The sequence below is a fragment of the Callospermophilus lateralis genome, unplaced genomic scaffold (assembly GCF_048772815.1).
Source record: "Callospermophilus lateralis isolate mCalLat2 unplaced genomic scaffold, mCalLat2.hap1 Scaffold_127, whole genome shotgun sequence".
Taxonomy (NCBI): Eukaryota; Metazoa; Chordata; class Mammalia; order Rodentia; family Sciuridae; genus Callospermophilus; species Callospermophilus lateralis.
The window spans coordinates 763526-781910 of NW_027512450.1; the positions used below are offsets into that span (position 1 = coordinate 763526).

General features: G+C 38.5%; 1 protein-coding gene across 1 annotated transcript in view; it reads left to right on the plus strand.

Moving 5' to 3' along the window:
- LOC143387302 (NBAS subunit of NRZ tethering complex-like) overlaps window positions 1–18385 on the plus strand; it is a 254702-nt gene that overhangs the window by 170150 nt on the left and 66167 nt on the right. Inside the window, 4 exon segments of the mRNA XM_077108062.1 lie at window positions 2970–3199; window positions 6792–6902; window positions 15507–15757; window positions 16610–16944. Of these exon segments, the coding sequence (XP_076964177.1) occupies window positions 2970–3199; window positions 6792–6902; window positions 15507–15757; window positions 16610–16944 (927 nt within the window).

Below are 18385 nucleotides of genomic sequence, written 5' to 3' on the forward strand. Positions count from 1 at the left end.
CTCCCTAAGAGCGGAGGCATTGGATCCCCTTTGCTTTATTTCCATTGCCGGAAATACTGTTATAGACAGTTGGTTCCCAAATAGCTAACTAATTGCAGTTAGATGTGGTTTATTCACTTCATCTTTCTTTCTGACTCTATCTGCCTACAAAGGCCTTAGCACATATTCTAGCCTTTTCTGGAATTAGTATTCCTGTTGACTATTTTACTACTGACACCTGAGTAATTAGCATTCATGTTAACCTCTTATAAGGAGAACTCTTAGACACTTGCCCAAGTCCCACACTTCTGTATTCCCATAGTACCCTGTGCTTACTTTGTTCTGATATTTGCAATTATTTGCTTGTTTCTTTTTTTTTCTTCCATATTTGTTTATGACCTTTGGGTACTTTGGTCCCATCCCTTTCCTTTTTAAAAAACAAAACAAAACCAAAACTTATTTCTTTTAATTAGGTAGGTATGACAGCAGAATTTATTTTGATTATTTGTACACAATTGGAGCAGCACCCTTTTCATTTCTCTGGTTGTACACAATGTAGCGTCGTACCATATGTGTCATCATACCTAGGATAATTATGTCCATCTCAGTACACCGTCTTTCCTGCCTGCATGCCCACTCCCTTCCCCTCCCTGCATTTTTCCTATGCTGCCGCTCCCCCCCCCCCGACCAATTATGGATCAGCATCCATTTATCAGAACATTCTGCCTTTGTTTTTGGGGGGAGGATTGGCTTACTTCACTTAGCATAATATTCTCCAACTTCGTTCATTTATTTGCAAATGCCATAATTTTATTCTCTTAATGCTGAGTAATATTTCATTGTGTGTGTGTGTGTGTGTGTGTATCAGTTTCTTTATCCATTCATCTATTGATGGGCTTCTGGATAGGTTCCACAGTTTAGCTATTGTGAATTCAGCTGCTATAAACATTGATGTGGCTGTGTTACTGTAGTAGCTGATTTTAAGTCTTTTGGGTATAGACCGAGGAGTGAAATAGTTGGGTCAAATGGTGGTTCCATTCCAAATTTTCTGAGGAATCTCCATACTGCTTTCCAGATTGGTTGCACCAATATTCAGTCCCACCACTGTTCTCCCACATCCTCACCAACATTTATTGTTATCTGTGTTCTTGTTAACTACCATTTTTGACTGGCATGAGATGAAGTCTTAGAGTAGTTTTGATTTACATTTCTCTAATTACTAGAGATGTTGAACATTTTTTTCATATATTTGTTGATCAAATGTATATCTTCTGAGAAGTGTCTGTTCAGCTTCTTAGCCCATCAATTGATTGGGTTGTTTGCTTTTTTGGTGTTAAGTTTTTTGAGTTCTTTTTATATCCTGGATATTAGTGCTCTGATGTGCATGTGACAAATATTTGCTCCCAAAATGTAGAGACTCTCTTCACCTCATTGTTTCTTTTGCTGAGAAGAAGCTTTTTTATTTTGAGTCCATTCCATTTATTCTTCATTTTATTTCTTGCATTTTAGAAGTCTTGTTAAGGAAGTCAGGGCCTAATCCGACATAATGAAGATTTGGGCCTATTTTTTCCTCTATTAGGCGCAGGGTCTCTGGTCTAATTCTTAGGTCCTTGATCCACTTTGATTTGAGTTTTGTGCATGGTGAGAGATAAGGGTTTATTTTCATTTTGCTGCATATTGATTGTTTCTTAATATACTATTTTTAGAGAAAAGGGGCTTATCACTTGGTACATAGAAGGTGCACAAAAATTATTAAATGAATGAAAGATGTTCCCATGTCTTACTGTGATAGGGTTAGTATTCAAATCAAGCTCTTTTCACGTGTTATTTTTGAAAGTATGACTCAGAGTATGCATAGAGGTAGACAAAATTTAAATATAATAAGCTTGATTTTTACACAAGTGTACCTGCTGGAATTCAATGTTTCTTTAATTGGTTTTTATCTATACTCCCAGATTATTCCTTAATAGGATCAAAAGAAAAACTGTTAGGCTAGGTTTGGTGATATAGACTCGACATTGACAAAACTCCTGTGTAGCTCAAAATAATGGTTTTCACACATTAGACATGCTGACAGCTTACTATAATTAGGAGTGCATTTCTGAGAACCAAAAGTAAATTCTAAGTTGTTTTTCCCTGATTTGCTCATGTTAAAATTGTACCCCATCTTCCCAGAAATCAAAGTGATTGAGTTAATGCTGTTCAATTATTATGCTCCTTGTTAAATAATTCTTGTATCATGACTCAGTTGCTATTGCTTCGTTGACACCCCAGACCAACTTCAATATAAATAAATGTGGCTATTTAATCACTTATTCTCCTTTTCTGTCAGCTATTGGATTCTGGGTTTTGTTCTATTTGAATAGTTTTATTATTAGAGAAACTAAGAATCATGGAACAATAATCCTTTTGAGCCTCAAATCAAGCAGAGTCAAAATTGGTTGACTGCTTTCTTAGATGACTAGAAGAGATTCTGACTTTGGGAGCTGGGGTGGGTTCCCCCCCACACACTTATCCCTGGAGAAAACACTCTTCTCCTTAGCTCTCCAGCCATTTATAATGGGATTATTGAACTGCAGTTTTCTTGTGGAGAACACTTGTGGTCCACAAAACTTTAGTCAGAGGCAATGATGATGAAAACTTCTTCTAGAGTGAATTATTATAAGTGACCAGTTGGTTAGAGCAAAAAGATGATGTAGGTTTATGGCAGTTGTAAAAGCAAGAAGGTACTTTGTAAGTTGAAAGAATAGGGCTGTGAGCCAGAAACCTGTTCCTGGACTCTGTTCTTTGTCCTATCTTTGTAGTCTTCAGAGTAGTTTAAGAACCACCTCTGCAGTCAGCTCCAGGGCATTTGTGAGCCTTGATTAAAAGGCCATAGTATGAAGGGCCAACCAGGCTGCCCAGTGGACTTCACTATCTTCTCTTTGTTACTTACTTGCTCATGCCTATGCAATTGTGTATAAAATATAATCTTTCCATGCCTTTCACAGGCCGATCCCAAAGAGCTAATCAAGACGGTCACCAGGCATGTGACTCGACATGGACACGAAGCCTGGCCTGAAGACCTTGTTTCACTGACTGAGCAGTTACACTACTACAATGAGCGCCTCCTGGACTTCACTCAGGCACGACTACTTCAGGGCCTTCGGAAGGGGGTGGATGTGCAGAGGTTCACTGCAGATGACCAGTATAAAAGGGAAACTATCCTTGGCTTGGCAGAGTAAGTGATACCTTTGTCTTATGAGGGATGAATTTAAAATGGAGCAAAAGTAAAATTCAGACTACTAGTTCCAGTTCCTTGAAGATTCACATTAATGGTTGATACTAGCAGGACTTTCTGCACTTTTTCCATTCATATGAGGAATGCATGTGTCTTCCCAAAAGATCAGTAAATGCAGACATCGTAAGCTACAGATTTAAATAGTAAGCAGTGGGATTATTATTTTTTTTAATAAAGTTTCCCATGACTTTAATAGTCCAATACCAAGACTATGACCAAATTAGTATTCCTGGTCAGGAATCTCACTTTCCAAAGTATATGCAAATTTAATTTCTCCAGTATGTTAATACGGGAGACAGTTGACTGACTAGCGAAGGAAGACCTCGTGCCATAGGTTCGGATGCCTTTATCAGTTCTGGGCCTCTAAGAAAAGAGAAGCTGCCTGGTACAAGTTTTCTTTTGTCAGAGGCAAGGAGCAAAGAGCTGCCAGTTTTCCTTTTGTGCCTTACCCCTTTCAAGAGAAGAGCAAGGCCTTGGATGAGGTGACAGTACAGCTCAAGGGACAGTTGTAAGAGTTGCTTTCTAGGTATGGAATTCCCTTTGGTTTTAATACTGATGTCTGTTTTTTGTTTCAGGAGTTTAGATCAGATGAGAAGTATTTATATGTCAGGAGGTGGAAAAGTATGTTCACACATTATGGTTATTAAGACAGTTTGTTTTTAACATCACAACTTAAGTGCTTACTATGGGCAAGGCACTACATAAAGTGCTCTGTAAACTTTAGATATCTTATCATAGATAACCTCATGAGTTCAGATGTTGTTCCATATCTCATTGAGCTGGATGTTGCTTAGGAGTAGGAGGTAACTGGCTCTAGTTTCAGTTGATGGTACAGATTGCTAGTCTGACTTTACCCTGCATCAGTCACGTGTCAAAGCCTTTGCATCTTCACGACACCACATGCCTTCCTTACATCCTGTTGCATTCTCAAGGGGCAGTTGGTGTGCAATGCAGTCTTGGCTTCCAACCTTGAAACTAAGGCTAAATTTTGCCACATTTAGTGGTCATTCATCTCTCAGGGCAAATTCCTTCAAAATAAAAAATGATCTTGATTATGGTAATGGTATGTCAGTTTTCATGGTATCATTTAAATCCTTGAGAAAATGGAAAAATAGCCTTGATATTCTCTGATAATTTTATTATCAGACACTCCAGATTATCTTTAGAATAAGGCAGGGTGTGGAGAAATTTTTAAAAAATAGTGGGAACAATCCCCAGCCATTCTCAGTTAAGGGGAGAAATATAGAATATTTTTCTCTTCTCCTCTATCCTCCTGGAAGTTCACAATTTGAGAGTCATTTAATGTCCAATTTGAAAGTGACATAAGACATCTTATAGTTCAGTCTCCTTCCTTTTTGGAGCAGGAATTTGAGAATCAGAGAGCTTTAAGGAATTGCTTAGCGTCCTACAGCAGGAGAAGAGCCTGGGTTTCCTAATTCTAAATTCACTGAGCTTTTCCTTTGGTCATTTTGTAATCCTTAATGCTGTGTTCATGATTTCATAGGAGAGGATTATTATGCAGAATAAAAGTTCATAAGGTAAGGCTTGCCTTCTGTCATTAATTACATTTTGCTAGTGTTTAACCTGTATTTACTTTTTAAAGTATTCAATTAGCCTATGCTATTTGAAGTATATACCAAAGGACAAATACAAGCCTTTGATAAGTGTAGAATCTTCTGTACTTTGAGTTGCTTAGAAAAGTATACAGCAGTCTTTGGGTGGCTTGTTTAAGGTGGTGAAAGTTTCTAAGGCTTTCAGCCTTACCAGTTCTGATTTTAGAGATGGCATTTCAGTGTCTTGTATAGATTTATAAAACCCATTTCTTGTTTTGCTCCTCTTTCTTCACTTGTATTACAATGTGACCATTCTTTAGTTTCTTGCTTGTTGTGTATCTATTTCAGTTGTTTTTTGTAAGTCCTTCATTATACACATGTCTGCAATAATACCTTTTCAGGGGTCAGACAGGGTGGTTTTGAAGAGGATATGACACAATTTGTTCCCTTCCATCTTTATCAAGTGATAAAAAATACCGGTACTTAAACACAGTATGTCCCAATGCCAGGCAATGTGCCAGACCCCCATAATAGGAAAATAGACCCCCATTTTCTTGTACTTCTTTATATGCCTAGAATTGATAATGGTCCCTACTCGCAGCAGATTCTCATTCTATCATGTGAGACAGGTACTCAAAAAATAAGAAAAGATTTCAGTTGACAGTGACCTAATCCCTAGGTTGACAAATTTATCTAACCCTGGATCTCTTCTTTTATAGCCCATGAGCAAAGAAGGACTTTCATATTTTTAAAGGTTTGTGGAAAACAAAACAATAAAAAGGCTATGCGACAGGGACTATGGCAGTAAAGCTGAAATATTTACTATGTGGCTCTTTACAGAAAATGTTTACCAGCCCCTGGCTAATCAAACATATGTGTCATGGTTTACTTAGGGTGAATATGGTCTGAGCAGTTGTTAATAACAGAGATTTCATTTGTACTTCACTGATTTTGGCCACACCTTGCCAAACAAGAATTCCATCTTGCATTTCTGCTGGGAACTAGGGGTTTTGCAGTAGACCTTAATGTGGGCACCATGGACCATTTTCTTGTACTTCTTTATATGCCTAGAGAATCTCAACCCTGGTGATGTCATTCCTTGGTTTCAACCTTCCACTTACTTTCAGTTACCTATAGAATGAGATACATGTCCGAGAAGCTTCAGGAGCCCTTTCTGCTTCATTTCTCATAGTTCCATCTGTCTCTCCTTCCTGTTGACCACCTCTGCTTAGTTAATGCTTGTTTCAGCCTCCAGCTCAAGTTTGTTACTCTCCTATCCCTATTGTCAAAGCATTTAGTGGTCTTTAAAAAAAAAAAAAAAACTCTATCCCCATGGTATTTAACTACTAGTTCACATATCATCTAGTAGACTGAGTTCCTCAAGAAGTATCTTGTTTATTTTTATGTCCTAAATAACCAGCACAGTACCTGTCACAACAGAGAAAACATGCTTATTGAGTAAGTAACTATGGCTTCTCGGAGAGATACCTCACTGTAGAGAGATACTATTTGCAGAGGCTCTAGAATCTGGATCAGAATTTTTTAACCTCAGCATTACTGACATTTTGACTGGATAATTCTTTCTTGCGGGGTGATCGTTAGGCCTGTCCTTTGTATTGTAGGGTGTTCAACAGCATCTCTAGCATCTGCCCACTAGGTGCCAATAGCATCCTTCCCATCCCCCATTTGTGACAATCAGAATATTTCTAGACATTGTTAAATCTTCCCTGGGTCACAGAATTACTCATAGTTGGGAACTACTGGTCTAGATTAATTCATGGTAAATTGCTGTGTACTCAGTCGAAAAGGAACAATCAAATTCCTTGGAAGTCGGTTTCTGAATTCTTATAAAATGGCTTTTATTAAGGGCTGTAGTGACTACCCTCACAGCTGGAGAGCAATCCCAATGAAAATTGTCTTTGCCGATTAAGGTAACGTGTTCCTTTTCTCTTTCCTGTGCATGGTGGACATTTCTAAAGGACTCTCGAAGAAAATGTCTACAACATTGCTCTTTCTCTGGCACAGCGGTATAGCATCTCCCGTTGGGAAGTTTTTATGACCCATTTGGAGTTCCTGTTCACAGACAGTGGGTAAGCATGAAGTTCATATGAATGTTTATGTCCATGCTTTTCTTTTCCGAGACTATTAGAAAAAAAAATCTTGAAGTTACAGCGTACAACTTCAGGTTTACTTCTGAGCTATAATAGACTACTTTCCTAGTACTCTCCCCCTTTCACATTTTTGATATACACATTTTTGATATTAAGCAATAGCCTATTCATGTTTTTTGGTAATAAGAGCCTTGAGTTAGATACTTTACTGTTCATTTATATATTCATTCAGTTTCTGTTGAGACTCTTCACATTGTTAGTAGGTATACAGTGGTGATTCACAATGTTAGTAGGTATACAGTGGTGAGCAAAAGCAGGCATCCTGGTTGTCTTGGAACATAGGGTATACAGTGAGAGACAGACAACAATCAAGTAGTGACATAATCAAATGTGAAATTAAAACCAGGGCAGGTACTATATAAGAGAGCCCAGTTATGTGATTTGGCATAGTTAGGGAAGGCTTTCCTGTGGAAATGTTGGTTCAGTTGTGCTATGATCTGGCTATGGTTTGAGTGTCCCCAGGTGCTCATGTATTGAAATTTAATGCCCATTGTGTATAAATAAGAGAATGGGATCCTGCTATGGTGTTTAGAGGGTGGGACCTTCAAAAATAGATCAGGATTAGATAAGATTGGATGGAGTCCCCATGGTTAAATCTGGTTGCCACATAAAAGAGAGGGGCCTACGGATATAGATGCACATGTGTGCTGCCTGTGATGCTGTATGCAACCTATGAACTCTGCCAGCAAGACCAGCCATTGCTAGATGTGGACCCTTGAGACCTCAGATCTGTGAGCTAAGTAAACCTTTTCTTTATAAGGTAGCCTGCCTCAGGAATTTCATTATAGTAATGCAAAATAGACTATTACAAGCTAAGACCTAAATATTGAGTCAGAATTGATTACAAGGATAAAGGAATCATTTCCTAAGTAGACAATATAGTAAGTGCCAAGGCCCTTTGAGGAACATGATGAGTCTGAGAGCCTGGCAGAGGAACAGGGTAGGTGAAGTCCAGTGAGTTGGGATCCTGGCACGAAATGAGACAAGCCAGACGATGCAGCAAGAACATGGATGTGTCGGCAAGGGCTGTTGACTTCTTCGTAAGAATAGTAGGCTATTTAAGGATTTGGATGAAGGACGGGAAGATAGTATGACCAGATTTTCACTTTAAGATCACTTTCATGACTATGTTGAGAAAAGATCTGAAGGAAATCAGAATAGACATATACAGACTATTTATGGCACTATTATAGCAATAGTCTGCCCCACAGGTGACATAGACTGGAGTACGGTTTTAAAAGTGTAAGTGAAGCAAAGATGGGTTTGAGATATTTAAAAGGTAAAAGATGGAACTTAATATATTAATTAACAAGAATAAATTAGATATAAAGGCAAATGAAAGGGGAGACATCAAGAATCATCCCAGCTGGGCATTGTGGTACACACATGTAATCCTGGCAATTCTGGAGGTGAGACGGAAGGATCATGTGTTGGAAGCCAAAACTGCTGACTTAGCAAAAACCTGTCTCAAAATAAAAAGAAATGGGATGTTGCTCATTGTCCCTATGTTCAATCCCCCCCACTCACTCTCATCCCCAGCTTTTTACTTGGTCCACCTTTTGGGTGGTAGCATCATTCAGTGAGATGAAGCACTCTATGGAGGTCAAGCAGGGTGGAGAAGGGAAGAGAATGGGAGGTTATATGTACTGATACACCCCCGTCCCCCCAAAAAATGGCAGTCAGCTGTTGGAACTTAGCGATTTGGAATTCAAAGGAGAAGGTGAGGCAGAGGAACTGGCTTGGGAGTTATGTGCGTGTCGCTGGTACAGAAGCTGTGTGTGTGTGCGCGTGCACTCTGGAGAGGAGTGTATGGTCAAAGAGGTAGGCTTGAAGCAACCGTGAGGGCCTTCATGGTAGCTGGTCGAGAGCTGCTAGAAAAAGGAATTAGGGGAGAGCAGTAGGATCGGAGGGGGAGAACAGGAATGGTGCTGAAGGGTATCGTGGCCAGAGCCTTTTAAGAAGCAGGGAGAACTGAGTGGGGTCAAATCCTGCTGAAGGGTCAAGAGATGCTTATGATGTTGCATCTTTAATTTTTATTAATCAGTGAAATTTTAAGTACTTCATTTTAAGTATTCATCAGGTTACTACATGGTGACACTGCTATCTATGATAAATACTGCCCTGGCCTCACTATTTTTGAGGCATAATAATATGTTCAAATAAATGTTTCTTCTGATGTGCATATTGGCATTTAAAAAAATATCATGGCATTTTGTTAATTCTTTTTTTTTTTCTTTGTTACATAAAAGGATTCCATATCTGTAAAAACAGGAAGCTTCATTGGTCTCTGAATATATTATAAATTATCAGGCAGTCGAGTAATGTACAAGACTGTTCCTAGCATATCATTATACCTGATAGCAGTGTGATTATGCAGATGCACAGCAATTACAAACCAGGAAATCATTAGCTCCTCGCATCATTACTTGTGAGTGGCAAAGCACTTGATATTGATTTAGCAAGTGTGTTAGGTCCTCTGTGTTCTTTACTTAAAACCCTTTGCCTTACTATTCAAACTTTTTTTTTTTCCTTCGTGGATTGGGAATTGAACCCAGGGCCTTGCACATTCTAGGCAAGCACTCTGTCACTGAGCTGTAATTCCAGGCCTTTTTAAAAATTTCATTGAGACAAGGTCTTGCCAAATTGCCTGTGAGGTTCTGGAACTTGTGGTCTTTTTGCCTCTGCTTCTTTTGTAACTGGGGCTACAAGTGTGCATCACCTCTTCCAGACAACTAGTTAATCAAACTTGGTAATCTGATTATTAGAAATCAGCCTTGTTAATACAAAAATATCCCATCATTAATTAGTTGAATTAATAGTAAATTAGTAAATAAAACTGTTCCTTTAAAAAAAAAAATCACACCCTCCCCTTCATGGAGTTCATTCCCCTGTCATTGTACCTTCTCCCTCCTCTCTTGGTGGACTTGGAGGTGTGACCCCACAGCAGCTTCATAGCCTGGTGTGGTGAAATGTCCTCAGCCTATAGAGTATGAGCCCTCCAGTCGGATGGCTAGATCAGATCCCATTGATGTCATCCTATCTCTGTGTCCTTAGACCAGAACATTCACTTCCCTGAAGTTCATTTTCTTGACTTTAAGGAATAATAACAATAATTTAATGGTAAAATATTTAACCTACAGCAGGCAATGCATGATCAGTGCCTCACAAAGGGCAGTTATTCCCTGTATCTCTCCTATCAGAGTTCTCATAAACACCCATGCTTGAGTTCCTGGTTTCTTTTCCCCCTTCTTATACTGTTTTAAGCAGTATACTGCTTTTCCATGGTCATGCCTGAGTCACTTGCAACTGCTGGACAGTCTCTCATGGCTGCTTAGTCCTGCTGGAGTATGTTCTGCCCTGAGGCTCGAGGTGGACTTGTCACTCACTGCACATTTAGTATCCATTTCACCCTGAGGCTGCACTAGACATTGGTGGATCTTAGACAGCAGGAGCGCTCAGTGGGCATGTGACCTGATGGGTCAGCATGGGGTTTGGAATCAAATCAAGTTTTAAGATCCAGTGCTACTGGCCAGACCCACCAGCTGTGCAGCCTTTTGAGTGTTTTCTAATTCTCTTAAGTCACTGTTTTCTTAGTTATAGGGACTATTATTCTTACCCTGGAGGGTTGTGAAGATTGGAAGAAATCTGTGGAAATTGTGTAACTAGGTGATTCTTTGAGTACTATTCTGGTTATTGCTGTTACTGTAATTTTTGTTAATTTTGCTGACTCCATGAGTGTCTCTCAGTTTTGGACACAGGATCCTTTTAAAATACTGGAGTTACATGTCTGATATACTAGAACTATATCTATTAATGTTGTTGATGGTATTATTATTAGTATCTTTGTATTCCAAGCACAATGTGCTGAGTCACATTCTTGTCCCCATGGAGCTTATAACCTAATAGGGACCCCTTCTTCTCCTCCCTGTCCCCTAAAATAGCCCAAAGGTAAATTGCAAGTTTAGTAAGTACCGTAAAAAGGGTTCCTCTTCACAGGGACCCTAGATGTGTTGTGCTATTTTTCATAGTGAATTTCATATTCTCTAGGGAGGATTCATTCATCTCAAATGCAGAGACGGGCAAGAACATGGTATCTCTGTGAGGAGATGGAACAAACTGTAGTGTATCTGCCTTTTTCTGAGTTGAAGCAGATGAGACCAAATTTATGACTTGGGGTTGTTATTGATCATTCAGTGAGGTCTGTGTCCAGGTTGCCAAGTAAAGTATTCTGTATACCTCTTCCAGGTTCCTCTCCCTTGAAGACCCTGACACAATTGAGGAGGTGGTATCAGAGTGATTAGTATATGAAGGGGGGAGATTTAAAGCCATACCTATTTCCTAGAATTTAAGGTACCTCAGTTTATTAAAGGCTTGTTATAACTTTGAAAATTAAAACAAAAATCCAGGACCAGGAAAGATACATATTAGAGTAGGAAATGTTGCATGTAGATATTCAGATCATAGGCCTTTCAGGTTTTTTTAAATTGAGCCATAAATTTGGTTCTAATTTCTTTCTTTCTTTTTTTTTTTTTTTTTTTGGTCAGGGCTGGGGATCAAACTCGGGGCCTTGCATATATATGCCAGGCAAACGCTCTGCTACTGAGCTCCATCTCCAGCCCTTGATTTTTCTTTTGAACTAAGGAGAGAGAACTTAACCAGAACTGTTGTTTGTACACACACACACACACACACACAAATCCACAAGGCCTTAAAAAATGAAGATACTAATTTCCATTGCTTTTAACTTGACCATTCATAGCAGAAAATGTTCTATAAAGGAACTCATGGAGTATCAGTGTGACAGAAACTTGTCTCTGAGATATTCATTGCTGACTCTTCCATCAACTCTCTGGGTGTTTTTTTTTTTTTTTTTTTTTTTTTTTTAAGTTGGTGACATTCATTTTGCCCACATTTTCCCTCTAGTAGTCATAGGTGCTGCTGCAAGCTGCATTGCAGCCCCAGGCTGCTGCGTTGGGGTCATCCTGAAGCATTCACACCCTACCCTTCTTGGGTTGATCCCCTTGCAAGTTAGCATGCTGGTCATTCCTGTTGATTTGTAGACCTCCATGCTTTGGAACTGACTAGTCTTTGGGGAAATGGCCATAAGTACTCTACTGAACTATCTTTCACATAAGCAATCTCATATGAAAATATTGGCTCTGTTGCTTTATTGAGAAAAACAGAGATCTGAATTTGGGAGACCCAACTTGGAATCAGTTTCCATCTCTTACTAGTTATGGGATTTTTATCTGTACTTTGGCTTACCTCAGAGAACAAGAATAACGAGGTCTTCTGCAGAGAGTTACTGTGAGGAGTAAATGAGGCAATCGGGGCAAAAGCACTGGCAGGTTATTGCTAAATTCCGTTTAAATCCCATCCCCCTTGCTCTCTTCAGCCTCGCCCTGCAGCCCTCTCCCATTCTCTTTCTTCCTCCTCCCTCTCACATTCTAAGTATCCCTTTCAGCTAATGGAATTGCATTATCATTCAGTCTTAGACTGAGTACAGAAAAATGTATTTAAATAAACTTGTTTTCTAACTTTCAATACTTGCTGATTTTGAGTCATATTTTGGGGCAATTGGCAACTTGAAGCCGTTACAGAACACCTTAATGGTGGGATTAGTACTAAAAGTTTATCCCTTATGCATCGAGTACAGCTAACACTAGCTTCTTCCTGTAGTTAATCTTTGAAAGTTAAATATGCACTGTATGTATAAGCTGCTTTATACTTAAACTTGGTTCAGGAAAATGCACTTAAACTGTTTTTAAGGGTAATCATTAATTTGATTAGTGAAAAGTCCATAGTGGTTTCATGGTATTTCTTCCTACTCTCTTGAATGTAAGTTCTTTGGAATTGTTTTCTAGGCAGAGATTTCATTTCTTGTTCCAAAGGGAAGATAACAGCTTCTTTCAATGGAAACTATTAAAACAGCTATTGATTACTGGCATCTATAAAAGATCTCAGCACATTGTAATTTACTGAAAAGGGAGGTTTGGGTATTTATCAAGTGTCAGTAAAGGTATTCCACTATCTGTCTTGACAAGATAATTAGGTAAAATTGCACATGAGGCAAACTGAATTGTAGGCACAGAAGAATAAGTGGGTGGGCACAGGAAAAAGTAATGTTGATTGAGAGAAACTAAATCCAAAATCGAGTCAAACACAGATGAACTAAATAGACTGTTATGATTTAGTCATTGTTTTCCATTTTGTGGACGAATCTGTCTTGAATTCTGTTTATCAGGGTGTTAGGAGTGAAGTGTGACAGCAGAGCCCTTCGAGATTATTGCAGCAGAGCTTTCTGTGCTATTTCTCAAGTGGTTATTAGTTTGGACACTTGACCTTCTCGAGTCAATGGCTGCTGTGTGATGTGTGGACAAACTTAGACTTTTGAGTCCAGACAGATCTGGATGCTTGGACTTAGGGAAGTCATGTAACCTATCTTGATTAGCAGTTTCTTTAACTATGAGTTGATAATGACCCAGTTTTAACTTGCTAGCCTAGCAGCCACCATAATAAAGGCAAATTTGTTTTTCTTCTCTGTTCTGCACCTTTTTCTGCTTGCAAGTGTTTGTCAATATGCATCATCTTAGCGGGGCTACATGGCTTATTATTTATCTCCTCATTGTCTTCAGACCTCATTTTGCAAGTTACTGTTAGTCACTTTCCTATACTACCATATGCAGTTTTTTGTTTTTTTTTTGTTTTTTTTCCAGAGATGACATTGCACAATTAAGAGTAATGAGAGGGGTCAAGAGTATTTTCCAAACAGTCGCCGTTTCTGCTGTCCTGTTCCATGATCAGGCCTTGTGCTTTCTTGCTGTGGTACTTTGATTCATATTATTTCTGCTTCATTCCTTTCTACAATGTCAACTCAAGTACTTCTTTAAGTCTTCTGTTATCATTGATTTCTACTTCTGCAGTCATAGCTTTTAGTGATCTTTCTCTTAATTAGAATACAATTTTATGTCCTTTGTCAGCACTTACCACTGGTTTGCATTGTTGTTCAATGCCAAGTACGTATAACTAAACTCGATTTTCAGACCTGGAGGAGAGTTCTGTGCTATAAATCTTTATATCCTTCCCAGAGCACAGTGCTTTGTATATAGATGACACCTATTTATAGAGGACATCCACTCATCTATTTGGCATTTGTAAGTCATGTTATTGAATGGTTCTTTTGTATCACACACTGGATCTTGGAACTGATAAACTAAAGTTAAACAAGATGTAATATGATCTATGCCATCATAGTATAATAGTTAAATATGTTATGGGTATCAGAATATTTAGCATATGTCAGTGACTCAGAAGAGGCAGTGAAGGAAAATTTTATAGATAGGGATATTTTTGCAAATATTTGAACTGTCTTAATGGAAAGCAACATTTATTTTGAAGTGAAAGTAAAAAGAAAAGTTTTTTAAAATTATTTTTTGACTTTATAGATTGTCTCTTTTATCCCAAGAATTTTTATAGTCTCATAAAAGTTTTAAAACACAATTTATATTGTTCATGTACAAAAACCAAACACATATCCCCTTTGGCACTTTCTAAAAATGGTAATTCTAGTAAACAGGGTATCATATTTCAGAGAGGTTGCTTTAAAGTCATCTGAAATCTTTCTTGCCCAAGGTCTCATTGTTGCCCCCAGATACTTTTATTTCTGCCTGTGGGAATCTTGGAAACTGGACGTTTCTGTTAGTCTGTAGGGCTGCCTTAAGAATCCTTAAAATTGGAGCACTAAATATGTGTTTTCTCTAGGCCACTGTGGTGGCACTAAACCTGAGACTTTTATCCAGGGACAAACGTAGACCAAAGTGGACTCTTCCTTTCTGTCCAAAACACGGACCAAACAAACAAAAATGCTTGAATTTTTTTTACCCCAATAAGTTAACCTTAAATGGCTTTTATTATATTACGAAGACATTTATTTAGTATGAAAATATTAAGATACGTGTTTTGTTCAAGTAGTATTACTAAAGTTAATTCAAGAGAAAATACACTTATTTCTTCTTTGCCATTTTATTTGAACACAGTATAAAATTGGGAACTATAGAATATCAATTCAAGACTCTTAGATATAACACTTATGCCTGAAAGTTTGGACTTTTTCTTCCCCTTGCTGTTTCCTGAATTCTTAATAAGGTTGTAGTGTTTCTATACTGAAGTGCAGATTCAAATTTTTTTCTTGTGACATGGGTAAATGATTTACAGTGGAAGCTAACAGATCTTGGTTTGTATTCTAGCTGGGAAGCATTGAACAACCCTTCTGATGCAGGGACGCCCTCCTTCCCAGGGCTGCTGGGCCCGGAAGTGATATGAGGGCCATGCGGTGCAGTGGTCAGCATCCGATGTGTGTTGTTATCCTTTCTTAAGAGCTTCCTGGATCCTGGTGGCTGAAAGTCTTTGATTAGGCAAAAGGAAGGGATCTGAATGAAGTAGACTTTCCAGCTGAGTTTTAAAAAATTATGCTGTTGGATAAAGGAACCAAATCTCAACACTTTCTTTGGCTCTTAATTTCAGTTTGTCCACAGGAGAAATTGAAAAGCGGGCCCAAGCCCTTCATCTCCTCCAGACTTTGAAGACTGATCCTGAAGCCTTTCAGAAGCACATGGCCAAGTATATTTACCCCACTATTGGTGGCCTTGATCACGAAAGGCTGCTGTATTATTTCACTCTTCTGGAAAACTGTGGATGTGCAGACTTAGGTAGACATGCCATTAAGCCACAAACCCACATTCGGCTGCTGAAGAAGTTTAAAGTTGTCGCATCAGGTAGGATGCTCATGTCGCCGCTCAAACTTGGTTTTTAAAATTAAATCTAGGGATTAATTTTTTGTACACAATTAGATTTATATACATAGAATATTGAAATTGATCAACTGTAGTTTTCTGTTTTTTCAATTCCTTCACTAACAACTGAGGGAATTAAATCAGAAAAAGTAAGAGGCCTTTTGAAAGTCATACAGTGAGTTCTGATAAACCTAATACTTGAACCCACAGCTTCAACTCCTGTTTCAGAAGTTTATCCCTGTTTCCATTGACTAAGACATTCAAGTTCACTCTAATGGAGCCTATTTAAAAATATGCATGAAACACTTGAAAAAGAGCCTTTGCATCTTTGATAAATTGTGGAAATCTTGAGAATAGGGTCCCTGTGCTCATAATTAAGAAATTAAACATGCTAATACTACTGTTAAATCTCTGTGATAAGTTGCATGGCACTTTCATGTCTATATTTATTTGATATTCATAACAGTTTGAGAATGTATTTCAGGTTTTTTTTTTTCCCCACTTACAAAGGAATAAGGGCTAAGATCAATCCCTGTCTATAGGTAGCTGGTGAAATGCTAGATAAATAACAAACATAATGCAGTCTGGAGAAGACTTAGAACTTGTGGAAGCCTGGAGAGGTGAGAAGATATTGCCTTCCAGAGTGTACACATGAGAAAACTGAAGCACACAGAGTGGCCTGTCTAGGATTGCAGAGCTGATCAAGTTTCAGGCTGGGACCAGTTCTCAGATCTTCTGATCTTTAAATGAAATCAACTGTCTAGTGTAAATGGGAGATTGTTTCTGTGTGTTTATATCTGAGTGAACCACTTACCCACTTTCTTTTCTCATTAGGTCTTAATTACAAAAAATTGACAGATGAAAATAAGAATCCTCTTGATGCATTGGAGCCCGTTCTTTCAAGTCAAAATATCTTATCTATTTCCAAGCTTGCTCCCAAAATCCCTGCAAAGGAGGGACGGATGCTTTTGCCCAGCTCTCTGTACACTGTTTGGTTACAGAAGTTATTCTGGACTGGAGACCCTCACCTCATCAAGCAAATCCCAGAGTCCTCCCCAGAGTGGCTTCATGCCTATGATATCTGCGTGAAATACTTTGACCGCCTCCACCCAGGTGACCTCATTGCTGTGGTGGATGCGATTACATTCTCTCCAAAGGCTGTGGCCAAGGTAACCAAAAGGTAGAAAGTATGTTGAGTGGTTTAGAAGAAATGAAAATTGTTTTCACAGTCTGTAGATATGTTTTTATTTCCTTGAAGTAGAAAATGATTGCTTGTCTTTTGATTTTTTCCTTTCTTTTAGTTTTTATTCTTATTTTTATTTATTTATTTATTTTGTTAAGCATGAGGTTTTAATTGGGATCATTTTTCTCTATTACAGATGTTTAGATAGTGAAAATCAGATTCAGCTGTTCTAACTTACTTTTTTTATACATATTATAGGTTTTGATGATATATCATTTTAAAATAACATTTTCAAGGGTAAAACTCCATTGTTAAGCCAAGAGTACCTTTATTCAGAACTCACACTAACAATTTGTCTGTATTAAATTGAGCCCTTAAAAAATTTCACATTGAAAATCACACAGCATATGGCTTGGAGATAGATACTGCCTGTCACATTTTCCAGTTTTCCATGCTCAGATCTGAACCCTTGGAGTTGATCTTAATAGCTGCTCTCAATCCCTCAGCAATGTGTATTTTCCCTCAGAAGAGGGAGTTCCTTCTCCCCTTCTCTCACTCACCCAGGTTTTATTGCTAGGAAAATATCCTTTCTCATTGCTTGGGCCCAGGGTGTTCTCTCTTCTGGAAAATCTCTCAGCCTCTACAAATTCCAGAGAAAGTTGTTGTCTCTGGAATGCCTTTTTAAAAACAAAATCTCCTTTTGCCCATCTTTGCTTTCTCCTTACCCCAAGTCAGCTTCATTATAGTTAATAATATCCTGGAAATCAGATAATTACAGAAAATAAAAACCATTCATTTGAAGGTTGGCATAGGAGTGGATCAAACATCCGTGGAGAAGGCTAGGTTTTACCTAACTAGATGCACAGTTGTGTATAGCCAAAGACTTTTTTTAAAAATTGTTGTAACCCAAGTAATTTAATTAACAACTTGGTTTCAATTTTATAAGCACTGCATTGAAAAGGAGACAACCATTTTTGTTACTTTCAAGGAAGAAAGTAAGAATTGTTTTAAAGGAAGATGCTATGGAATATCTGGAAAAAAAAAATCATAAGTTTGGAGTCATGCAAATCTGGCTTTGAACTCTGAATCTGTCACATATCAGCTGTGTAGCGTGGCCTCAGGTCTTCTGCCTTTTCCAAGGCAGAGTCAGGGCCGAGTAATCTGTGAGGAAGATAACATTATTACTCTGACTTTATAGACAAAGCTAAGTTGGTAATGAGGAGCCACAAATTGAACTCGAGGGAGACTGACTTCCTCCATAACCTTTACGCCTCGTCATTGAACTGTGCCACCCCTCAAAAGTCATAGAACAAATCATTGGAGCCAGTCTAGAGACAGGTAGGGTGCGATGGTCAGAGAACCCCAAGCATTTCAGACCCCAAAGAACAGACTGTCCTGGGCTGTGTCCATAGCAAGGCTGGGTCAAA